Source organism: Erpetoichthys calabaricus, chromosome 11, assembly GCF_900747795.2.
Source record: "Erpetoichthys calabaricus chromosome 11, fErpCal1.3, whole genome shotgun sequence".
NCBI classification, from domain to species: domain Eukaryota; kingdom Metazoa; phylum Chordata; class Cladistia; order Polypteriformes; family Polypteridae; genus Erpetoichthys; species Erpetoichthys calabaricus.
The window spans coordinates 70,651,343-70,666,455 of NC_041404.2; the positions used below are offsets into that span (position 1 = coordinate 70,651,343).

Consider the following 15,113-nt stretch of genomic DNA (forward strand, 5'->3'; position numbering starts at 1 on the left):
GGTGGGCAAAGCCCCCTAGTATAATAGATGGACAATCATTTCACTGAGGCAATACTAGTGGCCTTGTATCTCTGTCCTTTTATTAACTAACATGCATATGAATAATACACAGTGAAAGAAAAGCATAATGTTGTCGCATTTTCAAGTCCAAGGTGGTACAGTATCACATAAGAATTAACTGTTCAACACTGGGCCTGCTAGATGACCTGAGTAAATGAATACAAATGAATCAACACTAAAAAAAAAAAAAAAAAAAAAAAAAGGAATAAATTGATTCCAGAAATTTTTCACAGCAACAGTACAAACAACAACAATGAGGTGAAAGTAACTAGATGAACAACATAACATTCTTAAAGCTTCTTAATCCAATTCAGGGTCATGGGGGGCAGACTATCTTTACCGCATCTTCACTTAAGCTATTTGCAGTAAAAAATAAAAAAAAAACTGAAATTATGTGCGTACCAAGCAGCTTGAAGATGAAGTGGAGTTCTTCTTCCACAGTGGATCCTGGGAAGAGTGGCCTCCCTGTAGACATCTCATAGAATATACAGCCCACGCCCCTGCCAAAAAGTGAGTTGGAGATGTGAGATGCAAGATTATCAAAGCCATACAAAGTCATCTTGTCTAATAAAAATGATGATTGCAGGATTTTAATATCATTTTTCACAAACATTCTCTATGCTTTTACTGTTCACAGCACATGGGATGAGCATCCAGCAATGTCCTTTTATAAAAATTACAAAAAGTGAAGACAGTGAGCAGGCTTATCATGAGCCTATCACTGACACCATCCTGCGTTTTCGATAAGGAGTTCTGTGAATTTTATCCTAGCATGGTATATATAATGTGATATAAACCTCACAAGCCAGCAAGTCTCCTCATGTTGCTGGGAAGAAGCAATGAGTCATCCAGACACTAAAGCTAGGTGTGCGTTATTACTGACACACACAGGAAGAGGGAATGCAAAATGAATCACACAGAAATGTGTCCCAGTTTTAGAGCAACTATTCATTTTGGGGGTTGCATTTCTCTACATACTCTTAATTATCTGCCAGAAATATTTTTGTAGGTCCGGCTGATTCATCAATCTATCTATGAATGTGTCAAAAGACATTAACAAAAAAGACAGCTGAAAAAATCCTGCAGTAAAGTACACTGCAACAGCAAACATGTTGTCAATCACAGCAGCCACAGGAGTCTGAGGGAGCAAACCTGAAGCTGGGAGGAAGAAGGTAGGACAGTCATTTTTGACAAGTGCCTTTAGGCAGCTTCAGCACAGCTCAGTGAGGATGTTGTTTTAGTGCATCTATTTTTATACAAGCACTCCAGAAATGCTTTGGCAAAAACACACCCTAACCACTACATCCAGCTTCCTCCAAAAAGGCACACTCCACATGGCTTCTTCTAAAGTTCAGACTCTGTGTCTGCCTTGTCGTCCATTCCCTCTCAGTGTGCCAGGACACACACACACTTTCCAGTGAGTTATTCCGCAGTCTTATGGACGCCACTCTCCAAAATGCTCATGCCTCTTTGCCAGACAAGCTTTAAATGGCAGCTTCAGCGAGTATTCTTTGCTTTCACTCATCGGACTTGCTTTTCTCCTTCTCAAAGTGTCTTCTCTTTGTTCAGGAACCTTCTTTCCTCTATCATAACTAATTTAACTATGCTTTCACTATTAATTATGTGACAAAAAAAATAAAAAAGATCAACACTGTAAGATCTCTAAACCAGTTAAGAAGTACCATTAATACCACATACATTCTTAAAGAAATTGCATGGATAGTGACAGATTTTGCTTAAAATAATGTTTTACAGTAAGTAATGTTCTGATCATTCTTAATGTTTGGCTTGTTCTACTGTACTGTTTGGCATGAATTTTCCTTGGAATACTTGAATCATTGTTTTACTTCTTCATTATACAATCTTAATTAAGTGACATGCTGCTGATTGTTTTGTAAAATGACTTGCAATTGCCATTAGCATCAAAGACACTTTGTCTAACAGAGTCTCACTTAACATGTTCTTTTGAACTAGACTCAGTTCATTATTCTACAGCAAGTATAAAAGTACCACCTTTTTTTAATAACTACACACACAAATGAAAAGGAGTGCAAGGAGATAACTCAACAGATTCAGCACTGCTGTCTTTGCTGTAGGTCTGGGGGCCACCTTTGATTACATATATAGCACATCTCTAATTATATGTTGTAGTTATAGAGACTCTGTGTTGGGTTGTGTACATATATAATTGAACAAAAAAGATGAAAGAGGTGAAACAAAAAATATAGCTGCCATTCAAATGCTATTGGACTGACAGTAAATACAAGTCTCCATGTGAGAAATTTCATGTGAATAACCAACAAACTCAGAGCTGCAAGTCACAAAAATTGGAGAAAACAAAGCCAACCAAATTGTATTTCAACTTAGTCAGTTGTATAAAATAAAATACATAACCTGGCCAGCCAGAATTGCGGTTTTTGTGGTTGTATTACATTTGGAGCAAAATGTTACAATTTTTTAATGTTTATTTCATTGTTGATCGTCACAAAAAACACAGTTTTTCTTTAAATACTATTTTTCCAGACAAAGTTACAAATTAACAGTGATCTTGCATTGAAAATTAATGTGAATGCACATTATCCATTATCCATCTGACATATCCATAAACCCAGAGCCAGACATTCGTAATGTCAGCTAAAAAGTCTCAGTTTCCATGACAGACTCCATTGTCAGAATGCAGGCTCCGTGCCTTATGTGATAAGATGATCGATCACAGACCAAGTAACTCTCTGAGACAGCTCTTTGACACCCAAATTTGAACAAAGGACCATAACTCGAAGATGAGTAACACTGATGAACAGAACTTTGCATCAACTGTCAACAAAAAGAATGGGCTTACGTACACCCAAGACACCTCTATTTCTTCTTTAAAAAAACTCTTTGCAAAACCCAGATCCTCGCCTTCTTCTATCAACTCACTGTTCAACCTGGCCGTACCTTCTGCTGTCCAAAGAAGAAACTACTCCAAAGAGTAAATGGGGCTGGACTGGAAAAATGGAAGACCGTCCATAACAGGAGCTGGAGAGAGGGTGCCATTGTTCCAATCCTTGCTAAAGATGCAAGTGTCCAAGCAGAGGAAGATCAAATACATAAAAACCAAACATTTTCCCTGCTAATGACGAGGGCTGATTGATTACCAGCTGACCCAGCAGACATAATTTTGCTAACAAGAGGACCAACATGGTGTATTTGAACCAAAAAAAAAAACTGCAGTACCGTCTGCAATATGAAGGTGCAACCAAGGCGAAGAAGGAGAAGGGCATCTAAACAAAGAAAGCATGCTGAAGGTCCTTCCATATGTCTAAAGAAAGCCAACTGGGAAAGGAATAAAGCATCGCTTATATCAGCCTGTAAGTACTCCTACTTTGATTCCAAGAAGTACTAATTGTAATTTAAAAGACAGGACAAACCCAGCTAATATATTATGATATTAGCGTCACTGTAGCTGGTAATAACCTTGGAAAGGTTAAGTTCCAGCTGTTATGATCTTCTCAAATTAAATCCCACCAGAAAGTGCTGAGCAGCATCTCACACGCACACACTCACACACAGAAACAGTGTGGGGATGTGATGTTAAGCCAGTATAGACTAGCTGTGAACAAGCAAACGACACCTTACAAACTTTTGTAATTACATGTGTTGTGGCAACTGTTAGAGGTCTATCCTCACTCTCGCTCACTCATGTATTATATACAAACATACATACATACATACATACACACTCTGACATATATCACTTTTCTATTGTCCTTATGTTATAAATAAAATGTACTACTTGGTCATTTCAACAAGCATGTTTGGGTTATTTGTGAAACAAAGTCTATAGCCAGAGACAGTGAAAACATTTAATGTAGACTTTCACCAATTTATAAACCCTTTCATAAACTGTATAGATCTCTTCTACTTCCGGCATCCTGGCCAGGAAAGTAAACCAGAACTCCCTCACTCGTCCTACTGTACATTATTCCTGCTGTTCCAAACTGTTTTAAATAATTACCAGTATTGCCAAAGGCAAAACATAATTAACTGAGTGATTAAACCCTCTTTCCTACAGTGGGAAGGCAAAATGTCACAAGTCAGTAAAAGTACAACAAAATTAAGAAGGAATTGTGGACTGGCAACATCGATTCATTGTGTAAAACATTATGAACATGATGGCTTGCTTTCAAAGTAAACACAATAATTGTGTTCAATTGGCAGGCGTTAAAACTAAGTATCAACTGGCGCAAATATTCAACTGATTTTTTTTTGAGGCATGAGACACAAGCTTGTGTTTCAGAAATTCTTTACCAAAATATCAAACTAAAGATGAGATTTAGAACTCAGTTCTTCCTTAACCAAATGACGTTAAGAAATATCCTTCAACAAACTTAAATTAAAAAAGGCAGCCAGAGACACCCAAACAGAATAAGCAGACACCTGTTTCAGTCCTAAGCAAAGCAGATGTGTCCAGCAGTCTCCTTTATATTTCAAAAGTCTCTGGATTTACAATAGGTACCCAAATTCTGGAAACGGGAAAATGTTATTCTAATAGGAAAGCTGTACTACCAAAATCCTTAAATGACATCAGACTGATAGTCTTAACTGCTCATATCATGAAACCCTTTGAAAAACTGACTAAGAGACTGTTACTTCACAAAACCTAGGTTTATCTGGATTCCTTACCAATTTGCAAGCAGAGCAAAGAGAGGGTGGAGGATGTCACAGCAACACTTCTGAATCTGCTGCATGAGAACTTGGAAGGATCAAAAACACCACACAAGACTGCTGCTTACTGATTTCTAATCCACTTTTAATGCAATCCAACCTCATGCTTTAGTTGAAAAACTACTTGATGAATTCTGTTTAGACCTTGGTGGGGTAGATTCTGGAATTTTTAAATTGCAGAATACAGCATAGCTCTACTTCATCGAGTGATTCACTTCAAGGCTCCCGCCTGCCTCCTCTTGTGTTTATTTTGTATTTAAACTAGGGGGCTTCCCCCCTGCTCACTTCGCTCGCCAACCCCAGTATTTGGTTTTCCGGATACACACTTTTAAGATTTTTTTTTCTTTGAATTATTGCTATTTCATTAGTTTCACTTTTATTTCAGAACTTCTGTAAAAACAATATTTGTAATCTTGCGAGTCCCAATATGCTGAATCTTTTTAATGAAGTCAGGATAGGTTTCTCTGTTTGGAATTTCAGCATAGATAAAACGATCTACATCATCAGCATTTAATATTTTTTTTTTTACAAAGTAACAAAGTAAGTAGAGTTCTGCATTGGACTCCTGTCTGTAAAATCGTGCTATTTTCCTCTCAGTTCCAAAAGTACATGGGTTTACCAAGGTGATACCCCAGCATTTTTCTAGGTTTTTGTACAAGGGCTAGACAGAATGTTTTTGACTCCTGGGGTAAATTTATGTTTTTAAATAAGCAGACAGATAAATATATATACTGTATATTAACAAAGTAACCAATAAATGCATGTTCGGTAAACTCCGTCTTTGAAATTCTCAAGATTCTTTATTTGTCACACGCATAGTTATACAGGAAAAAACGCAGTGAAATGCATCCTGATCCGCTTATCAAAAACTGTGCAAAGTTAGAAGAATATCAGTTAGATTAACAAAAAGTCATAGATCGAAAGATAACAGTATAGTAGAACATAATAAATAAGTAAAATTATGTGAATAAAGTAGAATTAAGTGTTAAGGTGCAATAGTGTAGTAATTATTGTGCAAAACCAAAGTTAGACTGGTGCATAGTTAAATGAGGCAGTTTGTTTGTTTGCGCTACTGCGATCTTTACTTTTTTATATTTTCTAATTTTCCTACTTTCATATCCTTTAACTTTCTCCACATGTGTATAGCGCCAACGTTTTTTTTTTTTGAGCCTTTCTAATTTCCCTGGTTTCATAATCTCTAACCTGCTCTGCATGTGTTTAGCGCCAACATTTGTAAACATCTCTATGACGTTCTACTTTGTCATTTTACTCACTGTCATTTATTTAAGAGCCGGATCGGACGTGCTTTTTTTTCAATTTCTCTTGTTCTGGGCTGATAATTACTTTCCTTATTTTCTGAATTTGCACCTTGATTATTCTTTTTTGCTCTTTTTTCTGTCCAACGCATTTGAGTCTCTTTTCTCAGCGCTTTTCTTTCTTCTTCGTTTAATTGTCGACGTTTCATTTCTACCCTATTCATTTCATTTCTACTGTATTGACCTTATACACTTTATATGAACTGAGCCCTGGAGCTATGTGTGCTGCATGACTGCCTTTACACTACTGATTTTTTTTTTTTTTTTTATATTGCTTGTAAGTAGGGTGTGTCTTGCAAGACTCTCGTTCTATGTTCCCGTGAGACGCACCGTGGCAGGTCTCTTTCGTCTCGCGGATCTTTAAATTATCTTCCGAGAAAAATCACGTATCGTAGACTATCAGGACAGGGGACAGGATTTCTTTTTATAATAGAGAGATGACTACAGGAGTTCACATAAGGACAGGCACACATTTTGAAATTTGCAGGATGAAAATTTGTCATTGAAAGTCTGTTACAAGATAAGGGGGACAGTCATAGACCTATTCTTGATGAGTTTTTTCAGTGATGTGATTGCTTCTTTTATAGCTAAATAACTCTAAGACCAAGGACTTGCCTGTAGATTTTAGGTACTCCCCTCCTCAAAAACAATAAAAGAGAAGAATGTGGGTATGGTGGAGTGATAGGGAGGACAAGACAGGCACAGAGTCTGAACTTTAGAAGAAGCCATGTGGAGTGTGCTAACCTTTGATCTCAACACTGAACAAATTTGGAAGAAGGGCTATAAACGGCTGTTCTTTCTAAGTAAATTTAATGGTTTTAAAGTGGACAAAACCATAATGACAATTCTTTCCTTATAAATCTTGTCATATTTGGTCTTACATGTTGGTTTGGAAACTTTAGCATTATGAATGTAAAGTGTTTAAATAATACTTTTAAAACTAGTAGCACACTTACTGGTTTGAAGTAGTCCTCTTTCATTGAGCCTTATCATAGACAAGTTAGAAAAAAGGTCACCTCAGTTCTTTCAGAGAGTACCCCCCCGTCTGCTTCCTGCCTTTCATTTGTGACCATCAGGCTACAGATTTAGGCTCACAAGAATCAAGAGCAAATGACTTAAGAACTCTTTTATCCCCAGAGCTATAAACATTTTGAATTCTAGCAGATGTAGGGATCCTTCTGAATTCTGTGTTATTATTGTGTACTGAGCTTGTGTTCCTGTGAATTTCTAGTCAGACTATTTGGAGAAATACAAAGTCACTGTTGATTTGTTATTTGGTCTGAAAAAAAAAACAATTAAAGATGAACTGTATGTGTTTCTGAAAATACAGAGAAAACTAGATGTATTAAACACGTATCACTTCATTCCAAAGGCAAATATACCACAAAAATTGCATTTCTGGTGACAAGGTTATATTTTTTTATTTCATACAATTGACTGAGGTGAAAGGTCACAGTTATGCCATAACACAGAGAATTTGGGTAGCTTTGATTAATCCAAAATGTTTGACTTGTAGTTTCAACTTTGTAGGGTGTTCACATGGAATTTCTGGCATGGAAACTCATATTTACTGTTTGTCCAACAGCACATGAATGCAGCATAACTGCTGGTCTACATCCAAAGACAAGAGAAATGGCCTCAGAAAGTTTGAAATTGCCAGTTGACCTAACATGTATGTTATAGTAGGAAAACAGACGTAACCAAAGAAAACCCCATGGTGACACTCAAACAACAACCAGGCACAAGATTCAAACTCATGGTGCTGGATCATCAAGTGAAGATGCTAAACTCAACTGTTCTTTGAACGTGTTATTGCATTTTTCCATCCAATTCCTTCTCAGCATATCTATATGCTAGTATTTATGTATACCTTAAGCACAAAAAGATTCTGACTTTATCCAATCTGATTCTCCAGTAAACCTCATCATTTTCTTTAAAGCATCTTGAGTTTAAGTTGTGCCTAAACAGAAATTTACATCCCATTTACAGGTGGCCTGGGAGCTTCAACTGGACAGTACTTGAGCAGTTCAAAAATGGACTCTGCTAAGGAGTAGCAGGAAAAAAAACACACACAAACACATTTGAAGGTAAAGTGTCACCATTATCATGTCTGAGTCCTATGTTTTTAGGGTAGATCTAATGCAGGAGAATCAAAACAAAGGAGAGTAAATATGATTTGATCTACACATATCCAAATCTCAAATATAAATGTAAATGACCTGGGATGGATAGATGGATGGATGGATGGATGGATGGATGGATGGATGGATGGATGGATGGATGGATGGATGGATAGATACTTTATTAATCCCAAGGGGAAATCCACATATATGTATAGTACAAAGTTACTTATTCTGAAAAGCAAGAATAGCAGAGGTGTCTGCTTTCTGACAGACATTCAGATTTACATGTTTAATCATAATCATTACATCTCACAAGAGCTGTTGCATGTTAAACTGAAGGAGTTGGAAAAAATATCTTTCCTTACCACATGTCAATTTGTGTTGAATAATCTGTGGACCCCAACAGAATGTCCGGCGGACGATACCACAGCGTCACAACCTCATTCGAGTAAGTTTTCGTGGGGATAGATTTTGCCCGTGCCAGACCTGAGGACCCATCAAAACAAATTCACACATAAGGAAAATAAAGTGAGAATAAAAAAGGAAAAAAAAAAGAAAGAGCAAAGACCAAGATGTTGCCATCATAGACATTACCAAAATCAGCAAGTTTCAGCTCTCCTCGCTCATTAATGAGCAGGTTTTGTGGTTTGAGATCCCGGTGCAGGACTTTCCGCCGGTGACAGTATGCTAATCCTCGCAACAACTGGAACAAGAAAAGCTATGCAGAAAGAAATAGATGCAAGGGGAAAAAATATTAATTCTTTTATTTGCTAGGTACATTTTGGCTCATTTTGCATACTACAGTAGAAGAACATTTTTTTCTAACTCAATTTATACAAGCTTACAAAGTGAGAAACATGAACTGCTTTTATTTGTTTAACGTTCTCAACTACTTGTGCTTCTCCTACACAGATGAATAGGCAGCAAATTAGATGCTTAAGGAGACTATTAAGTATTTCATAGTGTTACAAAGAACGACATCCTTTCAATGGGAATTTTTCATCATTTCTCTTATTGTAACTACACTTCAGTAGATTGCTAGAAAAGGCATTTGCTTCACTCACTGCATAGACACTGTCACCATTCAGTAATGACCAAGCTGGCTGATGTGTATGAATTCATCAAGTAAAAAGAAATGGTCAATTGTAACATTACATTTACAGGTGACAAACCACAGAATCAGTATCCTTTACACCAAATCTCTTATTAATTACACCCCTACAATGGTCTGACCTGATCCTTGTACCACATTATCATTCCAAAATAACATAACCAACTGGCAACCAAATTGCTCACTTGCTATTCCTCTTTCAAGGCTATTGTACAAATACACAGTCCTAACATAAAAGCTTTTCAAGTCAAAGAATGTGCACTTTATTGTTTAATTCTATATAGCTTCTTTCCCAGTGAGCACTATGCTATAGTGCTTTATGTGAACCATAATCTCCAAAGGCAGCTCAGTGCAACTGCTCTCAGTAAAGCACCTACTTTCAGAAGACGCGATGAAATAACAGAATAGAGGTTTATAGTCTGAAGTTTCTAACTCTCATTCCAAACTTGCACCTTTTCCTGACCCAGGTAATAATCCAGGTTGATTTAGTTTTATACATTTTATGGAAGTGCAAGGACTGTGTTTCTAAAGCAATTGGAGGGAACAACATTAACTTCCAAAAGAATTGTAACAGTCATTCTCCATCCTGCTTAATCCAAGGCAAGTTCATGGGGGCGAATACTATTCCAGTAGCACTGGCACCAGTCCATTGCAGGGCTCAATCACACACACACAGAGGCCAATATGGAAACACTAGTCAACCTAACCTGGGCTGCTTTGGGGATGTTGGAAAAAAACACCCTCAGACACAGACAGAACAGATAACTCCACACATGCTACATCCAGGTGCATGATTTGAACCCAGGACGCTAGATCCATGAAGCAGCTGCACTAACCACTGTGCTACTATAGCATCCCAAAAGAACAATATAGCGGAAAACTGTTTTCATGATGTTTTAGATATTAAATTTGTAAAATAATTTAAATTAGTACTTAACTTAGTTTCGGTCTAAAGCTCTCAAGACTGAATGCCTCAAATGAAGATGATAGACATTTTTATGCCACTCTGCTATATCTTTTTATATAATTGGTGAGTCATTCCAGAAGTTCTGTTTACTTTTCTTTTTAATGGTATTTACCGCCATTCATTTACTGCAATGTTTAAAAAGCTTTTAAACAGTCTTTCAAATTCTCAGATTTGCATTTTTTTAGTTCAGAAAGTTCTTAGTACTCACTTATCAATCTCATCATTAAGAAGATTTTTATACTGTATGTAAAATAAGCTACTTGTTCTTTCGAAGCAATATTGCAATTTATAAAGGGGTAATAAGTAAAAGGTTAAAAAATAAAATCAGGAGATTAATCAAAATGCTTTCTGACTGTTCACAAAGAATATATATAGTCAAAAAAGTAAAAAAAGCCATTTTATATTCTGTATGAGCTTAAAACAACAAAGTGCAAAATTGCAGAATAAGTGAGAGAAGATATTTTGGTAATTTATGCCAAAAATGAAGATGCATGATGCATTTTGATAAACCTTCACTGCCAGTATTTGTTGCTTGATTCACTATAAAAAATATGCATTATAAGCCCGGCTTAAGGGGTTTTCCCTATAGAACTCTGTGTGTCATGTGCTTCTATATTGATCTTCACATTATCTACTTGAATTGACCCATACTGCAAAATGAATTCATTCATTCACCCAAGCTAATGGTCCTCTAACCCAAGAAGGCACTATATTAACAGAAATACAACGCAGTTCAGAGTATTATTTGAAAGGGGCTTAGCTGCATTGACACTGGATTAAAATATAACATAAGCTTACATTACAACGATTGTCCATTTTAACATTTTCAAAAATGAACCGAAAACAAAGTCAGTGTCTGGTCAGCCATTACTATTTACAGGTCAGCATCGACTCAATTGTTTCTTAGCTGATATATTCAAATGTACACAATAGCTTAACTGGCACCAGAGGGAAAACAGATATGCAGACAACATGGTGATTGGTAACACATCCCAAGAGAAGCCAAACTCCACCATCAATATAAAAGGAAATACACACCCACTCACCTTAACATTATGCATGTTGATGCAGTTTCCACAGTCATCCAAATACTGCTTTAAATCTTTATCCTAAAAGTGTTATCATAAAAAATATGTTTTTACTATTCCTATAGCCCCAAGTTTGATGCTACTATCACGATCAGCACAAGAAATTTATCGATCTGAAATTGAGCATTGAACACTGAGAATAATATAATCACTTACCAAATACTCAAAAACCAGAGTTAAGGACTTCTCTGTATGAATGATGTCGTGCAGTGTCACAATGTTTGCATGCTTCAAGTCTTTCAAAAGTGATACTGCAAGGAAAAAATGAATAGAATCAGGTCATATAATCTGCTTTCCATCATCTGGTAACCTTTGTACACAACATTCCACCTAGCAGGAATTAAACACTTTCATTTTCGTGGAGGTTATCTGTATAAAACACCAGTGTTTGAACTGTAAGGACGTTCAGTTAGGAATATGGCAGCAAGGTGGTGTTCTGTGTAATACTGAATTGCTGTACACACACCACACATCATTTTATTGGCTTTATTATGTAATGATTAAAGTCTGTCAGTATTTGTCTCATACCTTTACATCAGGGAAGTCAACATATCTATGTTTGTAGTTAGCCCACTTACTATTATTATGGCTTTGGAATTCTTTACCAGAAAACTCGACAGTTACTGATATTTGTGGTACTTTTAAAATTACCTTAAAACCTTCTTGTTTTACACTGCTTTTTAATTTATTTAGCTCTTTATTCTTTTAAAATTAATATTATATCCAATTTAAATGTAATTAATAGTTTTGTTCTTTGCTTTGTATTTCTTTGCTTTCTGTAACATTCATTGTACACTTTGTAATGTTTTATAAAAAGTGTTATATAAATTTTTTTATATCTGACCATGTCTACTCTGTATAAAATGTCCTTTGGCACTTTCTGATTCAGCCTTGCAGGGGTCTGCGTAGTTGTTTCTGTTGGAAATACATTGGTTTGTTGGAATCGTTTTATAGCAGGGAATGCAGAATAACTGACCTTTAGGCAGGACGGTGTAATTGCTAAAGCATTGGACGTTAAAATAGAAAGCTGCCAGTTCAATCCCCACCTCTGACTTACTGTGCGACCCTAAACATGTCACGTAACCCTTTCTTGCTTCAGCTGTTAATAAAAAAAATGTAATCATTTTTACTGTATCATTATCTTTATCATAAGAAATTTTTAACAAAGGCTCCAGCCAAATATAAAATAATAATAATATCATCATCATCATCCGTCCACCCATTCTAATCTACTATATCTAGTTCAAGGGCAGGGCCAATTTAGAGTTATCAATCAAACTAACATGTACATCTTAAATATAAAAGAAAAAAACAAGAACAACTGGAGCAAAACCCATGCAGACCCAGGGTTTCTAAATACCATATATTTATGAATATCTACAGTACTGTATATGCCAGATGCCTACATTTGTAAATGGAGTGTGAGACAGAATTGTAGGACATAGTACAAGACAGCTTGAGGGAAATATGGATGAGGAAGAAACTTCTTTAATTGTGTTTGGATGTCAAAGGTACAGTGATGGTTAGGAAAAGCAGGATACAACAGCAGATGAAGACACTAGATACTAGAGTCATTAATTCATAAAAATAATTTAACTGGTAGTATGACTGAGCCAAAAAAATTACAAGGAGCTGAACACAGTGTCCCTCTCAAATACAAAACTAATTCACTTCCAATAAAGCTATGGCAAATATTTTCCATGTCCCAAAATAAATAGCTATGCAGTCAAACAGCTGTTCAGGTTAGTTACTGCATTAATGACACCATCAACCACATTTTCTACCTCAGCAGCCGAAGAGGAAAGCACTTTTAGAATACAAAAATAAACGCTACCACATATATTTTTTATTAGCATGGGACACATGCATTCACTTTCCTGGCTGAATGCAACTTTGTGTAAGTGACAAATTTTTCTTGGACTAAAATGCAAAAAGGACGACAAGTACAAAGTTATGTTGTTTTTACACTGAAAATAAAGACAGGCTCTTCTTATGCCACCCAGTGAAGAAAAATATATCTGTCTGTGAAGCTCCTATTAAACAAACAGTCAGACACAAAGTACTGACCTATACCGGATGCCTTCTACATTATGGACCAACAACCTTTAAGATTTAAGACTTAATTTTCCTGCTTGTTCTCAGCCCATTAACTTTACTGTTCTTATCTATGAGCAGGTATACTTAACATGTAGTAATAGTTTGAATTTATAAAGCAGTTTCAGACTATGACTCTAATGAAAATCACTATATAAAATATTAATTGATGGAGCTATATCATACCACTGTACCAGTTTCTTAAAATTATATTAAAAAATCATATTTCTATTTATGGTTAAAAAAAAACAACAAAAAAGGTCAGGTAAGATACTATAGGAACTATTGTACTGCCATGACCACACTCATGCAAACACCTATAAGCTTCACTAACAGGAATTATCTTTGAGCTCAAGATGAGCTCTCCATGTGGATTACCACTTAGAGTTAATCACATGATGACAGACTTTAGTAGCTCAAATAGCACTCGGAGAAAATGGGTCAAACATTAAAGGCAAAAATCTTAATCTTTGAGAAAAAAAATGGCATACAGACAAAAAAGTCAATATAACTAATAACCACACTCAAGAAAAAACAATGGCAAAGTCAGTGAAGGAATGCCACAAAATGAGACCAAAAGAAAAGATCAAAGACAAACAGTTGTCTTCTGCGTCCTTCTATACTAAAAACAGGAAGTCATTCGATAGACCGTCGATAAAATGCAAAAAGCAATCCTGAGACATGCTGGTTGAAAATGATGCTTTTCTACCATTCCTGGAGATCATGACAAAGGACCTCTGATAGTGACAAGCATGCTGGAGTGGCAGTAATAAATCCCAAGTACCTGCTCCATCCAACTCTTTAGAGTTATAGCAATAAAACAGCATCAGCCTGGCGATTAGATGTTAAATCCCCAATAAAACTCATCAGGAACATGGAAGGTGGGCAAATAAGCAAAGATCACAGGAAAGCCAGGAAAGGAGAATGCAGTTTGGAATAATGTATTAACAGATGGCCAAATTAACCTAAAAGCCAGGTTTTGACAGGGTATGTGGAGATGAAGATAGCAGGTGACAAACGTTTTAAGCAGTTTCACAGTTAGACACTGTCTTATGGTGATTGCTAACATAGCATTTATAGTGAGGAGTAGACACCAGTGGTCTCTTAAAGCATATAATGAAGATCTAATACACACAGTTGAGCTGTAACTATAAACCCATTCACTAATCCAATAATTGTCTGAAACAGTGAAATGTTTTGGGTATTGCATTCAGTGGGCTGCCAAGACTTCTAATTCATTCACAGAAATTATCGTCTGTTGCACAGCTTCTCCCAAGTTATCTAGCTCGGTGGTTCCCAACTTGGGGGCTTCTGTCTGCTAGGTGGCTGCAGTAAATTTTCAGGTGAAACATAAGATTGCTGCAAGTAATTCTAAAATAGCAGCAAAATAATGAAAGTAGGGGAAAAAAATCATCTTACAGCAAAGCTGTCAAACTTCAGTTGTGTGAGCCAGATCTGGGGCCCTAGGATCTTTTAAAGTGGACTACTTCATCAATATTCAAAATATGTTACATATGGCCCACAATGACTATTAGTTTTCTCAAAGCCCCCAAAAAAGTCTGTTTCATACATAGATCATTTCCATGCATAGTTTACCTCGATTATATTTACACCAGAGTCTTCAGTGTCTGTATCATGTCCAGAAAG

The 15,113-nt window shown here is 36.3% G+C and overlaps 1 protein-coding gene across 8 annotated transcripts in view; it reads right to left on the reverse strand.

Annotated features, from left to right (window-relative positions):
• Nucleotides 1-15,113, reverse strand: part of cdk16 (cyclin-dependent kinase 16) — a 123,011-nt gene that overhangs the window by 18,685 nt on the left and 89,213 nt on the right. For all 8 annotated transcript variants that reach the window (XM_028813320.2, XM_028813319.2, XM_051933498.1 and 5 more), the window contains 5 exons: nt 11,529-11,623; nt 11,331-11,393; nt 8,801-8,924; nt 8,572-8,692; nt 463-560 (listed from right to left, as the gene is read on the reverse strand). In XM_028813320.2, coding sequence (XP_028669153.1) covers nt 463-560; nt 8,572-8,692; nt 8,801-8,924; nt 11,331-11,393; nt 11,529-11,623 — 501 coding nt within the window. The remainder of the gene's footprint in view (nt 1-462; nt 561-8,571; nt 8,693-8,800; nt 8,925-11,330; nt 11,394-11,528; nt 11,624-15,113) is intronic.